This window comes from Myotis myotis, unplaced genomic scaffold, assembly GCF_014108235.1.
Source record: "Myotis myotis isolate mMyoMyo1 unplaced genomic scaffold, mMyoMyo1.p scaffold_m19_p_2, whole genome shotgun sequence".
Taxonomy (NCBI): domain Eukaryota; kingdom Metazoa; phylum Chordata; class Mammalia; order Chiroptera; family Vespertilionidae; genus Myotis; species Myotis myotis.
The window spans coordinates 30951544-30968436 of NW_023416324.1; the positions used below are offsets into that span (position 1 = coordinate 30951544).

General features: G+C 42.3%; 1 protein-coding gene across 1 annotated transcript in view; it reads left to right on the top strand.

The window, feature by feature from the left end:
* The first annotated feature begins 395 nt into the window (after positions 1–395).
* The window catches only part of LOC118675010 (cytochrome P450 4X1), a 47529-nt gene continuing 31031 nt past the window's right edge, over positions 396–16893 (top strand). Inside the window, exons 1-4 of the mRNA XM_036347131.1 lie at positions 396–817; positions 12626–12767; positions 13904–13948; positions 15779–15906. Of these exons, the coding sequence (XP_036203024.1) occupies positions 638–817; positions 12626–12767; positions 13904–13948; positions 15779–15906 (495 nt within the window). The 5' untranslated portion in view covers positions 396–637. The remainder of the gene's footprint in view (positions 818–12625; positions 12768–13903; positions 13949–15778; positions 15907–16893) is intronic.

The window sequence follows — 16893 nt, forward strand, 5'->3', positions numbered from 1 at the left end:
GCCCTGATTGCATGTATATGGTGGAACTACTGTACAGTGGTATGCTACTTAACATCTCTTCCCAATTCACCATTCAGGGTACTCTGCTGGCAGCTTGAAATAGGATACAGTGGACATTCACAAACACTAGAAATCAGAGTGAGCACCACATGTAAAACATTTACCAGCACACCACTTGTCAGGCCACACTATATGAATATAATGATTATACATGCCCACCACTAGTCCAGAGACCCCTGTGGGTTTTGATACAATTTCAGAGTGGAAAGAAGGCCTTTTTGTATCGCAGTTTACCATTTATTTGTGGCAATGAAGAAAAATGATGACCTCAAGCTTGGCATTATTTCAAAACCTAACTTCAAATTTCCCTTGATTGAAAACAGTCACTCTTGAAATGTGATACTCCAGGAGGATATCCTGTAGGAGGTCGTCCTGAATGAAGATTTGCATCCCTTCATAAAGGGTTGGAAACCCTGCAACTTGCACCTACCTCCTCTGGCCGAGCCTGAGCTGCCGCTCCCATCGCTCTTCCTCCTTCCGGGGCTGCGTGACCCCCCCCCCCCACAAGCGCCAGGCTTCGGAAAGCGCATCCTCTCCCGGGTGCCTGGAAACCGCCGGCAATCCGCAGAGCAGCGTGATGGAGACCTCCTGGCTGGAGATGCGCTGGGCAAGGCCCTTCTACCTGGTGTTCGTGTCATGCCTGACCCTAGTGCTGCTGCAGGCCATCAAGCTCTTCCTGCGGAGGCAGCAGCTCCTGCGAGATCTGCGCCCCTTCCCAGGGCCACCCCCCCTCCACTGGTTAACGGGCCACCAGAAGGTGAGACAGAAGAGAGGGACAAAGGAGGATGCTGGAAAGCAGGCGGGCAGAGAGGCGACTGCTTCCTTCCCTTCTTTCCTTCTTCCCTTCCTCCCATCCTCCCATCCTCCCATCCTGCACAGACCTCTCTGGCCCAGCCCGTGGCTCTCCGCATCTTTTCTTTTTGCTCCCTCCCAGCCCTACAGGGGAAAGCAAACACCCTGGAGCTGAATCTGGGAAAGGAAAGCGTGGAGTAACTCAGGTCTGCTTCACCAATCTCTCGCATTTATGTACTGCATTTTAAAAAGTCTTCCACGCGTATTGTTAAGATATTTTTAGGAAGTATTATCCTAAATAATAGTTATTAATTGCAGAAAATGTGCAAAATTGGACTCAATCGTTGCCAACATGAGGCTATTTCAACTGGAAAAAATTACCTTTCTTTTCCTAAGGTTCTTGTGAAGCAGGGAACAGCCCCAGCCACTCCTTCACAAAATATTGACTGACTTAAATTTGTATGGTAGAGGAAGGCTGTTACCTTTTGGTCTCTCCTGTTACCTAAATCCACTCCTACCCCTGATTCCTTGTTTTATTAAAATATAGACTACTAATTCCTTTAAGTGCATTAATTTCTAAAATCATATAGAAAACAAAAATTGGGTTACTAATCACTATTACAACAATACTAGCTTTTATAATTGTCCATGCATTTACCTTTATTGAGATCTTTATTTCTTCATGTGGTTTTGGGTTACTTACCGGTGTCCTTTCATTTCTCCTTTGAGCATTTTTACAGGGCAGGTCTAGTGGTAATAACCTCCCTCAGCTTTTGTCTATCTGGGAATGTCTTCATTTCTGCCTCAATTTTGAAGGACAGTTTTGCTGGACATAGGTTGTGTGTGTGTGTGTGTGTGTGTGTGTGTGTGTGTGTGTGTGTGCGCGCCTGTGCCTCGCACTTGTGGGTTCTTTTGTTTTGTTTTTTACCATGAGATTATTTTATTGCAGAATATATGTTGGTAAATAATGGCTTAGAACTGCACAGTGCACCTATACACTGAGTGGCCAGATTATTATGACCACCCCATCAGTACTTCATTGACACTTCCAAAAATACTGAATATTGAAAACTTCCTAAGCAAATACTCTCAAGGTTTTATTATTATTATTATTTGCATAACTAATTCACTTCATTGTACTGATGGGGTGGTCATAATAATCTGGCCACTCAGTGTATATGCTTTGGTTTCCTTATCTGTGCAACAGGAATGAAAGAGTACCTCTCAGGATTATTTTTAAAATCTGTATTGTTAAAGTATTACAGTTGTCATCCTTTTATTCCCCATTGCCCTCCTCCACCTGGTTCCTGCCCTGCACTTTAACATATCAAACCGCTGTCTTCTGTCCTTCAAAGTTTCTGATGGGAAATCAGCTGCTGATCTGATTGAGAATCCTTTGTATGTAAAGGGTCACTTCCCTCTTGCTGCTTTCAAGGTTCTCTTTTTGTCTTTGGATTTTAAAAGTATGATTATGTGTCTCTGGATGGGTTTCTTTTAGTTCATCTTATTTGGAATTCACTGAGCTTCTTAAATATCTATGTTTATGTATCTCATCAAATTTGGGGAGTTTTCAGCCATTATTTCTTCAACTGGTCCCTTTATCCCTCTCTCTCTCTTCTCCTTCTGAGACTGTATGTTGGTTAGCTTGATGCCGTCTCATAGGTCCCTTAAGCTCTCTTCACTTTCCTTCAATCATTTTTCTTTCTGTTTCTCAGACTCAATAATTTCCATCATTTTATCAAGTTCATTGATACTTTTTCTATCTGATTATATCTGCTTTTGGATCCCTCTGTGAGTTTTTCATTCCCATTACTGTACTTTTAATCACCAACATTTTTTAGGTTTTCTATCCTTTTGTTGATTTTTGTGTTTTGTTCATACATCACTTTTTAAAATTTTCTTCACATCTTTCTTTCGTTCTTTAGCGTCTGTAACACAGTTGTTTTGAAGTCTTTATCTAATAGTGCTGCCCTTGGGTCTTTTTCAGGGCCAATTTCTATTTATTAAATTTTTTATTTAAATGGGTTATATTTTCTTGTTGTTGTTTTTTTGTATGCCTTGTGATTTTTTTTTTGAAAGTTAGGCATTTCAATATAATAATATGATTATTTAAGAAATCAGATTCTCTCCCTTTTCCAGGCTTTGATGGGGGGGGGGGCACATTGTTTTAGTGTTTTGTTTCTTTAATTGTTGTAAGCTCTCCATGTAACAAGGATCATCATGAGGTGTAAATTTAATGTCAGATCTTTTCTGAGCCTGTGCCTTTCCTTAAACATGTGTGGCCACTTTCTAATTTTCCTTATATATACAATTGCTTTTGAATGTCCTAGTTTTTAATGTATAGTTCACAAACAAGAAAAAAAAAAAGAGGAAAATGGCCAGAAGAAAAGGGCACTGGCCTTTAAAATTTCCTAGAAGTCATTTCAGCTGGTGAGAGCAAGGGGGCTTGCAACAATGGAGGAGGTACATAAAAATGACCGTTATCCTCTTTGTGTGCCCCTCTGTGATCAGAAGAAGTAATTCCCAATATTTGTAGAACTGGGTGCTTCTCCCCCACATACACCTCCATACCCCGCTGTGTTCAAGCTGCTGCAGGAACACCTGTAACTGTTTGCTATGGGACTGGGGGTGGGGAAAGGATAGCTGCTACTGTGTGAAGAGCTGAAACTGACAAAAATTAACTGCAATGTACAGTCCAAACCTTACTCCTGGAAGCTGCAAGCCTTCAATAGACTCCAGAGTTACAAAATAGGTACATTTGACAAATTCTGCCAGTGCAGTGGCTGTCTAGGTGGAAAGGCAGGTTACTGGTGCTTCCTAATCTGCCATCTTTCCAGAATTCTCCCCCCTATCTAATTATTAATCTTTATTATATAATCCTTTTCTCTCCCTCTCTCTAACAGCTCTAAAATCTTCACTTTGCCTCTGGTGCTCTGAAATTTAATTATGATGCCCTTAGGTGTGGCACTTAGGTTTGTTTGTTTGTTGAATTACTATCTCTGATGCTTTGGTCAGTAATCTTTTCTATCTGGAAACTCATATTAATCAGTTCTGGGAAATTTTTATGTAAAATCTTTGTCTTAGTTTAGGTTTTCCCAGCATAAGACCCTAAGACAAGAATTCAAGAGCAAGTATTTTATTTTGGAGATGATGCCAGGAAACTTTGATAGAGGATTTGGCAGTTGAGATAGAGATGAGAAGGCAGTCAACATAAGGTTGGCTTTAAAACAAGTTACCACTGTGGCCAACTGTGGTTTAATCCCACAGGCAAACTCTGGTAGCCAGTATGTATAGCTCAGAGTTATCCTGCCTGAAGAGTAGAGGAACTGGGGCATTTTTAGACTAACTCCCGACAGTCATTGATAGAAGATTGGTCCTAAGGAGTGTTAAATTTCCAGCACTTCTGGGCTGTTTTGTAGGCAACAAAGCAGGCTCCAGTGGCTAAGGACAACCCTTAAATTAATAAATAAAAGTTCTGGTTATGGTATGCATTGAAGTGGTAAGGATGAAGAGTTAGGGACAGAAAAATAATAGTGAATAGTACAATTTCTTTGATACCTCCTTCCCATCACCCTCTGAAGCTTTCTCTTCTCTTTTTCTGGAACTCCTATTGGTTGAATATGCACCTCCTGGATTGGCCTCTATTAAAAAAAAAAAAAAACATTCAAAAATTTGCTTCTTGATTTTATCTTTCTACAATTTTTAAAATTTAGTTATCATGCCTTGGCTGGTTTTGTTCAGTGTTTAGAGTGTCAGCCCACAGAGCCAAGGGTCGCCACAGGTTCAGTTCCCAGTCAAAGTCATGTACCTCAGTTACAGGCTCTTCAGCCCAGGTAGGGGCGCATGCCAGAGGCAGCCAATTGATGTGTCTCTCTCACATTGATGTTTCTCTCTCTCTCATTCTCTCTCTCCCACTCCTCCCTCCCTTCCACTCTTCCTGGAAATGAATGGAAAAAAATATCCACAGGTGAGGATTAAAAATTTTTTTTGGCTATCATAATTTTAATTTCCAAGAGTTTATCTTATTCTTCATTTATTCTGTATTAATTACTTTGTAATGCATTTTTATTTTGTTAATGTTTTTATTGATTTTTAGATAGAGAGGAAGGGAGAAGGCGAGAGAGATAGAAACATGAATGAGAGAGACACATTGATCGGCTGCCTCCTGCACCCCACCTACTGGGGATTGAGCCCAAAACCTGGGCATGTGGCCTGACTGGGAATTGAATCTGGGACCTCTTGGTCCATGGGATGATGCTCAATCCACTGAGCCACGCCAGCCAGGCAGTATAAAGCATTTTTAAAATCCTAAAACTTACTAGCTTAAGACAACAAAGAAGTTCAGGTTATCTACTTTTCCTTTTGTTTTGTTTTTTATACTTTTGTTGTCATACCTAAGAAACAATTGCCAAATTCAAAGTTAAATTCTTATCACTTCTTCTCCAGGTGACCTTTTAAATTAAAGTGCCTTATAGAGAGTGTTATAGTTTTAGCTCTTTCATTTAGATTTCTGATCCATTTTGAGTTTTGCATATTGTGTGAGGTTGGGGTTCAACTTCATTCTTTGGCATGTGGATATCCAGTTATCCCATGCCATTTGTTGAAAAGACTATTCTTTCCCCCATTAAATTGTTTGGGCACCTGAGTAGGGAAAGCCAAGTCCTCCTTCTGTGTATCTACTTTACTCTTACACCACTACCACATCCACAACATTTCTGACACCAGATGTTTTACAGCAGGGGTCCTCAAACTACGGCACGCGGGCCACATGCAAATACAAATATTGTATTTGTTCCCGTTTGGTTTTTTTACTTCAAAATAAGATATGTGCAGTGTGCATAGGAATTTGTTCATAGGTTTTATTTTAAACTTATCCCGGCCCTCCAACTGTCTGAGGGACAGTGAACTGGCCCCCTGTTTAAAAAGTTTGAGGACCCCTGTTTTACAGTTTTCCCCACACCAAGCAATTCTGTGACACTAACGGAATGTCCTAAAATTTAACTCAATTCTGATACGATCTACCTGAAAGTAGCATTAGATCCCACAGATTAAGAGCTCAGTCCTCACCTCCACTTCAGATGCCAATTGCAAGTCCATGTTGTTACCTGTGCTTCTGACCAATCAGTTATAAATTGAAGTTTCCCATGACCCCTTCATCAGGTTGGATTAATTTGCTAGAAGGTACCCAGCCAGGATGGTTTAGTGGTTGAGCATCAAACTGTAAACCTGGAGGTCACAGGTCGATTCCAAGTCAGGGCACATGCCTGGGTTGAGAGCTCGATCCCCAGTGTGGGGCATGCAGGAGACAGCCGACCAATGATTCTCTCTCATCATTGATGTTTCTATCTTTCTCTCTCTCTCCCCCTCTCCCTTCCTCCCTGAAACCAATAAAAATATATTTTTTAATTTGCTAGAAGAAATCACAGAACTCAGAAAAACGCTTTACTAACCAATAACTGGTTTATCATAAAAGGGTATGACAAAGGTTACAGATGAACATCCAGATAGAAGAGATGCATTGGACAAACTATGAAGGCTTTATCGTGTATGATTGGTCATTAATGCCATTTCAGCCCCTCTCCCCTCTCAGAAGAATGGGAGGTAGGCCAAAAATTCTAAGTTTCTAATTATGGCTTAGTCTTTCTGATGACCAGCCCCCACCCAGGAGCCCACCAAGACACTCCTATCACCAAGGAAAATCCAAGGAGTTAGAACCCTATGTCAGGAACCAGGCTCAAAGACCAAATGTTAGAACAAAAGGTGCTTCTAGTACTCTTGTCACTTAGGACATCACACGGGTTCTAGGAACTCTGTGCCAGGAACTGGGGGAAGATTATATATATAATATATTATCTCACAGCACCTTTTTTTATAAACATGGAACTCTATTTCTGAATTCTCAGTTCTATATAATTGATCTATATGCCTATCCTTATGCCAATACCACACTGTTTTAACAAGTTTCTGTTGCCTTATGGATAAGTTCTGAAATCAGAAAGCATGAGTTCTTCTACTTTGTTCTTTTTCAAGACATTTAGACTATTCTCAATGCTTCCAGTTTCCATATAAATTTTAGCATCAGTTTGTCAATATTTACACAGAAGCCAGAAGCCAGCTGTAATTCTGATTCGGATTTCATTGGATCTGTAGATCAATTTGAGAAATATTGCCATCTTAATATTAAGTCTTCTGATCCATGAACATGGGTGTCTTTCCACCTATTTAAAGTCTTTTAAATTTTCTGCCCTGTCCGGCTTGGCTCAGTGGATAGAGCATCAGCCTGCGGACTGGAGGATCCCAGGTTCGATTCTGGCCAATGGCACATGCCTGGGTTGCGGGCTCAATCTCCAGTGGTGTGCATGCAGGAGGCGGCCGATCAATGATTCTCTCTCATCATTGATGTTTCTATCTCTCTCTCCTTCTCCTTTCCTCTCTGAAACCAATAAAGAAATATATTTTTAAAAAAAATAAAGTCTTTTAAATTTTCTTTCAAGAAGGTTTTCTAGTTTTCAGGCTACATTTTTTGTTAAATTTGTTTCTGAATATTTTCTTCTATTTGCTAGTCATAAATAGAACGGGTTTATTTTCATTCAGATTGGTCTTTGCCTTCATGATATTTTAAAGTCTATACTAGTATTCCTCTTGACTGTCACTAAATTATTTTTTGTGTTTAAGAGAGGCCTCTCTCAGAGTTTTGAAAATTGGAGTTGGCTGATGTATCAAACTGGCTAATATTACCAACCCTACCTCTTTACCTTTTTTTAATGCTTTATGTTCCTTACTTTTTTAAAAAATATTTTAATTGATTTTAGAGAGGAAGGGAGAGGGAGAGAGAGATAGAAACATCAGTGGTGATAGAGAATTGTTGATTGGCTTCCTCCTGCAAGTCCCACACTGGAGATCAAGCCCACAAACTGGGCATATGCCCTGACCAGGAATTGAACCGCAATCTCCTAGTTCAGTGGTCAGCAAACTGCGGCTCACAAGCCACACGCGGTCTTTGGCCCCTTGAGTGTGGCCACGAAGTTTCAATCGCACTGTACATGCGTGCCTGCACGTGGTATTTTGTGCAAGAGCCACACTCAAGGGGCCGCAGTTTGCTGACCACTGTCATAGTTCACAGGTCGACACTCAACCACTGAGCACGCCGGCCAGACTACGTTCCTTTTTTTTTTAATCTTTAAATTCTTTATTAGTTAAGGTATTACAAATGTGTCCTCATCCCCCCCATTAACCCCCTTCCTCCTCCCCCCCCAACTCATTCTCTCACCCCCCTGTTGTCCATGTCCATTGGTTTGGTTTATATGCATGCGTACAAGTCCTTTGGTTGATCTCTTCCCCTTACCCCCACCCTCTCCTACTTTCCCTCTGGGGATTGATAGTCTGATTGCTGTTTTTCTGTCTTTGGATCTGTCCCTGTTCATGTGTCTATGTTGTTCTCTATATTCCACAAATGAGTGAGATCATGTGGTATTTATCTTTCTCTGACTGGCTTATTTCACTTAGCATAATGCTCTCCTTCATCACTCAGCTGCAAGGAGAGGATGGAACTATTTTGCATTGCAAAACATTTTAGGTTCCAGAAGAAACAGGTGTGTGTAAGGGAAATTCCCTGTACCACACACATATAGGTCTCCTCACCTCTCCCATCCCATGTTATACAAGAAGCCAATATAAACGAATCTATTGTCAGTGACTTAATGGAACTATTTAAATGAACCATTAGTAGCAGTCTGTGTATCAGGCAAAAAATTCATTTCTAATGGTAGTATTTATACTCTGATTTATAAATTTTCTTGGGATTCCTAAGCTTGGGGTATAACATTCTAAATAAGGACAGTGTAATTATCTTCTCAATATAAATATATGTTGTATTCCCAGACCAAGTCACTGTCAGATGACATACACTGTGAGCTGTTTTCCCAACTTAGAGGGTGAAAGGAGGTTTTTGGTTTTCTTTTCTTTTTTATTTTTTTAGTTTTTCATATGAGTTTGTTTTTATTGTTTTATCTATAATATAAATTACAAGTATTTGCTTCTTGCTTTTACAGCACCGAGTGCCATATTCTTGGGCATCAGCAGGGCCTAGGTGCAATTTTAGCAGACATTGGAAATAAATAGATTCAGTTCAAAGCAAGAGCTTATATCCAAAGTGGGAGCGTATTTTATTTTATTTTATTATTTTTTTTTAAAACAGAATGTTCATACATTAGGGATTCTTTTTTTTATTATTATTGATTTTTTACAGAGAGGAAGGGAGAGAGATAGAGTTAGAAACATCGATGAGAGAGAAACATCGATCAGCTGCCTCCTGCACATCTCCCACTGGGGATGTGCCCGCAACCCAGGCACATGCCCCTGACCGGAATCGAACCTGGGACCCCTCAATCCGCAGGCCGACGCTCTATCCACTGAGCCAAACCGGTTTCGGCGGGAGCGTATTTTAGATCTATCTCTTACATCGTGTCTACACACAGCTGGCACACAGTTATCTGAACTAGAGTGAGAAGATAGAGTACATGCACCGAGCCACAGGAAATCCTGTAATTTATCTAGGCAGTAATTTTGACTTCTTCTTTTTGAAACCTTTTACTAGTGTGGACTTGGGTCACATGTGATGAGTCTTTCACTCCACACAGAGGCATTTGGACTGACTTAAAGGTAGATAAGAATCACTGGCTAAATAGAATGTTGTCAGTTGTCAGCATTGGGGAGAGATCAGATTGGCCATGATGGAGTTGTTTCAAACACCCTACTTTCCTATCTTTCTGCTGGTCGGGAGGGCAGAATGGTCATGGCTTGGCAGTTCAGTTACGGTGAGGAGGTGATGCTTGGATAAGGGCTGCACAGGGGCAGGTGGAGTAAATGAGAAGTGGTGGTAGGCTGAGCGTTTTCTTTTTTTTTTAATATATTTTTTATTGATTAAGATATTACATATGTGTCCTTGTCCCCACGTTACCCTCTACCCCCCTCCACCCCCCCCCCCCCCGCTCATGCCCTCACCACCCCGTTGTCCATGTCCATTGATTAGGCCTATATGCTTGCATATAAGTCCTTTGGTTGATCTTTCCCCCTTACCCCCACCCTCCCCTACCTTCCCTCCAAGTCCCGACAGTCCAATCAATGCCTCTCCGCCTCTGGATCAGTCCTTGTTCATCAGTTTATGTTGTTCATTATATTCCACAAATGAGTGAGATCATGTGGTATTTATCTGCTCTCCAGTTCCATCCATGCTGTGGCAAATGGTAAGAGTTCCTTTTTCTTCTTCCTCTTCTTAAAGAATACCTTTCAGCATTTCATATAATGCTGGTTTGGTGGTGATGAACTCCTTTAGCTTTTTCTTATCCGTGAAGCTCTTTATCTGACCTTCTATTCTGAATGATAGCTTTGCTGGATAAAGTAATCTTGGTTGCAGGTTCTTGCTATTCATCACTTTGAATATTTCTTGCCAGTCTCTTCTGGCCTGCATGGTTTCTGTTGAGAAATCAGCTGACAGTCGTATGGGTACTCCCTTGTAGGTAACTGACTGTCTTTCTCTTACTGCTTTTAAGATTCTCTCTTTATCTTTTGCTCTTGGCATTTTAATTATGATGTGTCTTGGTGTGGTCCTCTTTGGATTCCTTTTGTTTGGGGTTCTCTGTGCTTCCTGGACTTGTAAGTCCATTTCTTTCACCAGGTAGGGGAAGTTTTCTGTCATTATTTCTTCAAAAAGGTTTTCAATATCTTGCCCTCTCTCTCCTTCTGGTACCCCTATAATTCTGATGTTGGTACGCTTGAAGTTGTCCCAGAGGTTCCTTACACTATCTTCATATTTTTGGAATCTCTTTTCTTTTTTCTTTTTCGGTTGGGTATTTTTTGTTTCTTTGTATTTCAAATCTTTGACTTGATTCTTGGGATCCTCTTGTCTGCTGCTGGATCTCTGTAAATTATTCTTTATTTCAGTCAGTGTATGCTTAATTTCTAGTTGGTCCTTTTTCATGTCCTCCATGGTCTCACTATACTTATTGAGGGATTCATTAAATTTATCGGCGGTTTCCATAAAATTCTTGAAAAACCTTATAAACGTGGCCTTGAACGCTATATCCAATCGTTTGCTTTCCTCCATTTCTGCCATTTGTGACCTGTTTCTTTGTCTCCGCATTTTGGCAGCTTCCCTGTGTTGATAGAGTGGCCCTGCGCGCCAGGTGTCCTGTAGGGCCCAGTAGCTCAGCCTCCCCAGTTACCTGGGGTGGACACTCTTGGTGCACTCTTGGTGCCTTGGTTGTTGTAGGATCACTGGGAGGAATTGACCTCCAGGCCAATTGGCTATGAGAATCAGCTGTGTCTAAAGTGGGAGAACATCTGTGCTGAAGACACCCTTCTGGGGCAAGACTTGCTTCAGTGGGGCTTTGGTGCTCACTGAGTCTGCTCCCTGAGTGTGTCCCTTATGGATCTGAGGAGTTGCAATCTGGATGGTCCCCCTCTGACCACTGGGTACAGTGGCTCCTGGATCTAAGGAGGTGCTAATTCAGCCTCTGCCTGAGGCCACACAGCAGGAGCCACGAAGAGGCTCAGCTGTGAAGCAATGCAAGCCGCTGCGGGGCCTTGGGCCTTCTCTTGGAAGTTCCGGGTCTGCCTGGCTCGGCTGCAGTTAGGTACATTCACATGCAAAAGCCTCTGCCGCAGCCTGGGTGGGGCGGGGTCTCAGGGAATCAAAGGGCGGATCAAGGAGCTATGGCTGATTCTCCGCCCAGAGTCGCGGGTCTCAGTGACCCGCTAATTGCTGCAAGCACCTCTGAGGGAAAGCCGCCTTCAAGTTCGCCCGCTGCCGGACAGACCAGCTTCTCCCCGTATGAGTCCTGGGTCCCCAGAGACCTCCCGGAACCGGAGTTCAGAGCAGTCGGGAGCTTGTGATTCAAAAAGACAGCCGCGTCCTCAGGTGCCACCCCCTTTACTCGCGCGCGTGCGAGCTGCCATACCTCTGCACTTGTACCTCTGCACTTCACCTCTGCAGCTCCTCTGGCTCTCAGCGTGCTTTTCTTTCCTTCTAGTTGTAGAATTTACACTCAGCCAGCCTTCCTGTTGTTCTGGATGATGTTTGCTCTGTCCTTTGCGGTAATTTTCAATTGTTGTGTGAGGCGGCAATTTCCCGGTGTTTACCTATGCCGCCATCTTAGTTTCTCCTGAGCGTTTTCATTTGAGTTTGCGTCAAGCTTCACACCCCTATATAAATGAAACTCCTACTGTTATATGAAAAAAGAATTGGATTTTCTTTGTAGATGGAGTTGGCAGGTTTTTAGAAGTATTTACCATTAAGTTATTACAAAAAAAGACATGCATCAATAATTACAGGAAAGGGAGAAGGAATGGTGAGCTGGATGGACGCATCATGTTCACCCCACTAACAGTTAGCTTTCCACACAGGAAAAGACATTGTTTTCAGCTTTCAGATGCCACTCCTGATCTAAGAGTGTGACCATGGCAGGTGAGGCAGGGCATGTGACTGGACTCCCTTCACCCTCTCAACTGGGAAAACAGCTCACATCCGACAGTGACTTGGTCTGGGAATACAACATGTATTTATATTGAGAAGATAAATACGCTGTCCTTGTTTAGAATGTTATACCCCAAGCTTAGGAATCCCAAGAAAAGCATGTTCACCCACTTCCAGAAAAAGGGTCAGGCTCCTCTGCCTGGTGACCTTACCCACGCCCTGAACTCAGCTCAGCTCTGTAAGAGGGGATGAGTCTAGACTGGTTGGCATCTCTAATTTCCTTCACTTTTTTCACTGCAGTTATTTCGGGATGGTGATTTCAAGATAATTGAAGAGTTTGTGAAAAAATACCCGTGTGGCTTTCCTGCCTGGATTGGGCCCTTTGAAGTATTTTTCCAAATCTATGACCCTGACTATGCAAAGACATTTCTGAGCAGAACAGGTAAGAAGCAACCTCATCCTCTTGGGAGTGGTACGCACAACCCATAGCCAGGATTCTAAAGGAATTCTGAAGCAAAGATTGGTATTAGGCCTTCAAGAGGAACTGGAGGAAGTGTTGAGAGGCATCCCACCAATCCTTCCCACACAACCCCAGTCCCTCTCTAGTTCAGACCTCCATGGGCCCTTTTAGGTCACTGTATTAAAGCCCAGCTGGCACCCCCAGATCACCACGGGCATTCTTTTCCTCTTTTGGTTTTGTGACTTCAGTGTCATCCACACTCCTCAGCCTGGCCTCTTTCTTGAGGGTAAGTGTTCAGAGGGATTCAGAAGTAGCTCTGCCTGTGCCAATTCAGTATATAGTCCTGAATGCCAGATCATTGCTTTACTCAGGCTAACCTCTCCACTGTGGTCCACATTTTGTTTTCGTTTTTTGCATATTTCTCAACTGTGTTCCCTTTGGAGCACAAGCTCTCTGACTCCTCCATCCAATTCTTTTTCAAGGCTTCCACAGTACATTATTTCATAGCATAAAATTAAATGTCCAGCTTTTGTTCCATCAACTTTGTAAATTAAGGTGTGATATTCAGATCTTTCTTCCCTGTGCCATTTCTCCATTACTTTTAGCAAAATCTTCAGTATTTTTAGCAGTTCTCCAGATTGGTTTCATGTTTGTCTCTTAAAGAACAGGAGATGTAAAACACCACGTTAGAGTTCATGAGAACCACAAGTGGCACTTATACCTTGCTTTCTGGTGTTTCCCCAACCCCTGTTGTCATTCCCCGTCCCCCTTTTCCCCCCCTCCCTCCCCAAAAAACACCATATAATATGTTGTCCCAACTCCTGTTCTGGACAGTTTGTAACCTGCGGGTAATCTCTGTGTCCAATGTAGGAAGTGTAAATGAGGAAAGGTTCTGGGTTTGTGCAATGTCTGCCTCATGGGGTTTGCTGTTCTCTGATTCCTGAACCAAGAGTTTTGTCAACTCCCCAACCTTTACACCTGCCAAGGGCTGCAAGAGTGAGCCCTGGGTTTCCTTTTACTGACTATTTGGGGTTAATGTGAGCAAATGAGAAAACCTTCACCAACTTTGATAATTTTCCTCTAATGCTGTCTTTTGTTTCCTCTGCTTGACTCTGCAGATCCCAAGTCCCAGTACTTGTACAGGTTCTTGATTCCATTATTCGGTATGTATGTGACCCACTCACTTGCTAGAAGCCCCCTTGCTATAGTAGAGCATTACAAAGAAACTCACGTTGGAATTCAAAAGCATTAAGAGTATGGTAGACCTACACTGCAAGTTATCTAGGGGAAGGTCAGGAGGGAGTGCTATGGTAACAGCACAACTTCCTAGGAATCCTCCTTGTCCAGTTCTGTCCCTGAAATCTCATTCTCAAGGCAGCATATGTGTGTATCTGTACCATCTCTGTCTTTAAAATTGCAGCCTAGCCATCAGTATTTTTTATTTTATTCTTTCTTCTCTTGTTTTCTTGGCTCCTTCCCTTTCTTTTTGGACTTCCTCTACTTCTGTATGCAAATCAGTAAAATTTTGCTCCAAAGTACAGTTTGGAAATATCCCATGAGCAGATAAATTAAGCCTTTTAGTTATGTAATTGGTATTTATGTTAGACAAGAAAGGAATTAAGTGAAAGGACATGGGTTTTGGATTTAGAACTACTTGAATTGGAAGACAGCCCCCGACTGACTAGTTGAGTTTGGTCTTAGGGAAGTCAATTAATCTCGCTAAGCCTCTGTTTCCTCACCTTTGATGATGAGGAAGAGAGTTACATCTCTGGACTGTTGAGAGGATTAAATGAAACATTTTCAGGATTGATTGTAATAGCTGCCTGCATACCAGTGCCCGACCATGCATTGCAAGCCTGGTATGTTAAAGCCCTCAATGAAGGATGGCAATCATATATTAACTAGAGGCCCAGTGAACGAATTCATGCACCAGTGGGGTCCCTTGACCTGGCCTGCAGGATCAGGCCAAAACTGGCGCTCTGACATCCCCTGAGGGGTCCCGGATTGCAAAAGCGTGCAGGCCAGGCCAAGGGACCCCACCAGTGTATGATTGGGGCTGGGGAAGGACGCTGGAGATTGGTGAGCCAGGGAGGGACCGCGAGAGGGCTCCAGGGCATGTCCGGCCTGTCTCACTAAGTCCCAATCAGCCAGACCCCAGCAGCAAGCTAGCCTTCCAGTTGGAGTGTCTGTCCCCTGGTGGTATAGGGACTGATCAACAAGTCAACTGTCAATGGTTGGTGCGAGTCATAGCGAGCAGTTGGGTGGCCTTAGCATATCATTAGCATATTACACTTTGATTGGTTGACTGGCTGACTGGTCAACCAGACACTTAGCATATTAGGCTTTTATTATATAGGATATGCTTTAAGTTTCTTTTAAAGCCAAATCTTTAATGACCTCCCTGGTAACAGAAGATTATGAGGCACTAGCCTTGATGAGTGTTTTCTGTTTGTATCATTCATGGGTGGGAAGCACTGACAAGGGCTCAAGGAGGAGCTATCTGGGGACATAATGGACACTCTTGTCCAGTTCCTTATGAATTTTGTGTTCACAGTATAGTTTATGGGTTGGTTTGGAGTGAGAGAAGATGAATATCTGCTGTGTCTCCACTGTCAGCTAGAGACCAGGCAAGGTGCCTTACATATACATCTTCATTTAATATGCACAGAAACACAGTGAAGTAGATATTTATTATCACACTTGGTCATTGAGAAAATCAAGCCTTAGGAAGGTTAAGTGGCTTACTCAATTATTACACAGGTAGTAACTGCTGATTTCAGTATGAACACTATCATAAGGTTTCGTAAAGTGGATTGCTGACAATGCTAACTACATTCATTGCAGATGTAAGCATCAAAATTGACCTTGATCTTAATATATGAGCACTACTTTGACATTCTATTACGTCCTGACTGTACATCATGGTCACTCCATGATGTCTGTTCCTCACCTCTCCTTCTAATAAAATGCATTTGTGCCTCTTATGTCTCAAGGAGAAGGACTACTGAGTCTAAATGGAATCAGGTGGTTCCAGCACCGGCGCCTAATAACTCCTGCATTCAATTTTAACATCCTGAAATCCCACACCAGCGTGATGGCCCAGTCTGTAAACGTAATGCTGGTAAGTGAAGGGATAAAAGTGTTCTGATGTGGCCCTGCCTGACCGGTTTGGCTCAGTGGCTAGAGCATCGGCCTGCAGACTGAAGGGTCCCAGGTTCAATTCTAGTAAAGGGCATGTACCTTGGTTTCGGGCACACCCCCAGTAGGGAGTGTGCAGGAGGCAGCTAATGGATGTTTCTCTCTCATCAATGTTTCTAACTCTCTATCCCTCTCCCTTCCTCTCTGTAAAAAATCAATAAAAAAGAAAAAAAAGTGTTCTGATGTGTTGCAAAATACTTACAACAGGAAATGGATTAGACATATGTGTAGTGGGTAGTGAAAGTCAAAGGGGGATGATTTCTAGAAATCAACCAATGCACAAGTACCCCCTAAGCAAGAGGTGTCTATGTAAGCCTTTGCTATGTTTTTTGGAGTGATAAAAAAGAGGAAGATCTGGTTGACTGTCTTAGATATATTTTGAGATCCTATGGCAGTAAATCAAAGTAGTAAGATTCCAATGGTAAATGCTATAGATGGCAGGTAAGGAAATCTGGAGTAGCTATAATTGCTTCAAATTCAGAGGAGACACATTTATCATGAACTCTGAGCTGGACTTGAATATGTGAATAATATGGATGAGGAAACTTAGGCAGAGTGAGTTAGGTTAGTATGAACAAATGTTTGGAGGTTGTAATGGACTTGCCTGGTAGCCATAAATTACCAGGCAAATGATAAGTGTCTACATTAAAGTCACAGATGTGAGTTTCCTCAAGGAGGATCATTAGGAGCTGATTTGCACTCTTCCAAAGGGGCATGAGAGGATGCGGAGGACTGTTCCTATGGGCAGTCCCTGGTTTATAAATGAGTTCTATTCATAAACTCCAGGTGTGAATGATACATTTTTAAATTGTACTTATTTAAAAATCAGACTAATAATGTACTAAGACAGTTTCATTGGAAACACTTCCAACCCATAAACAAGCCAAAGTTTTCTTCCACCTTCATCTGC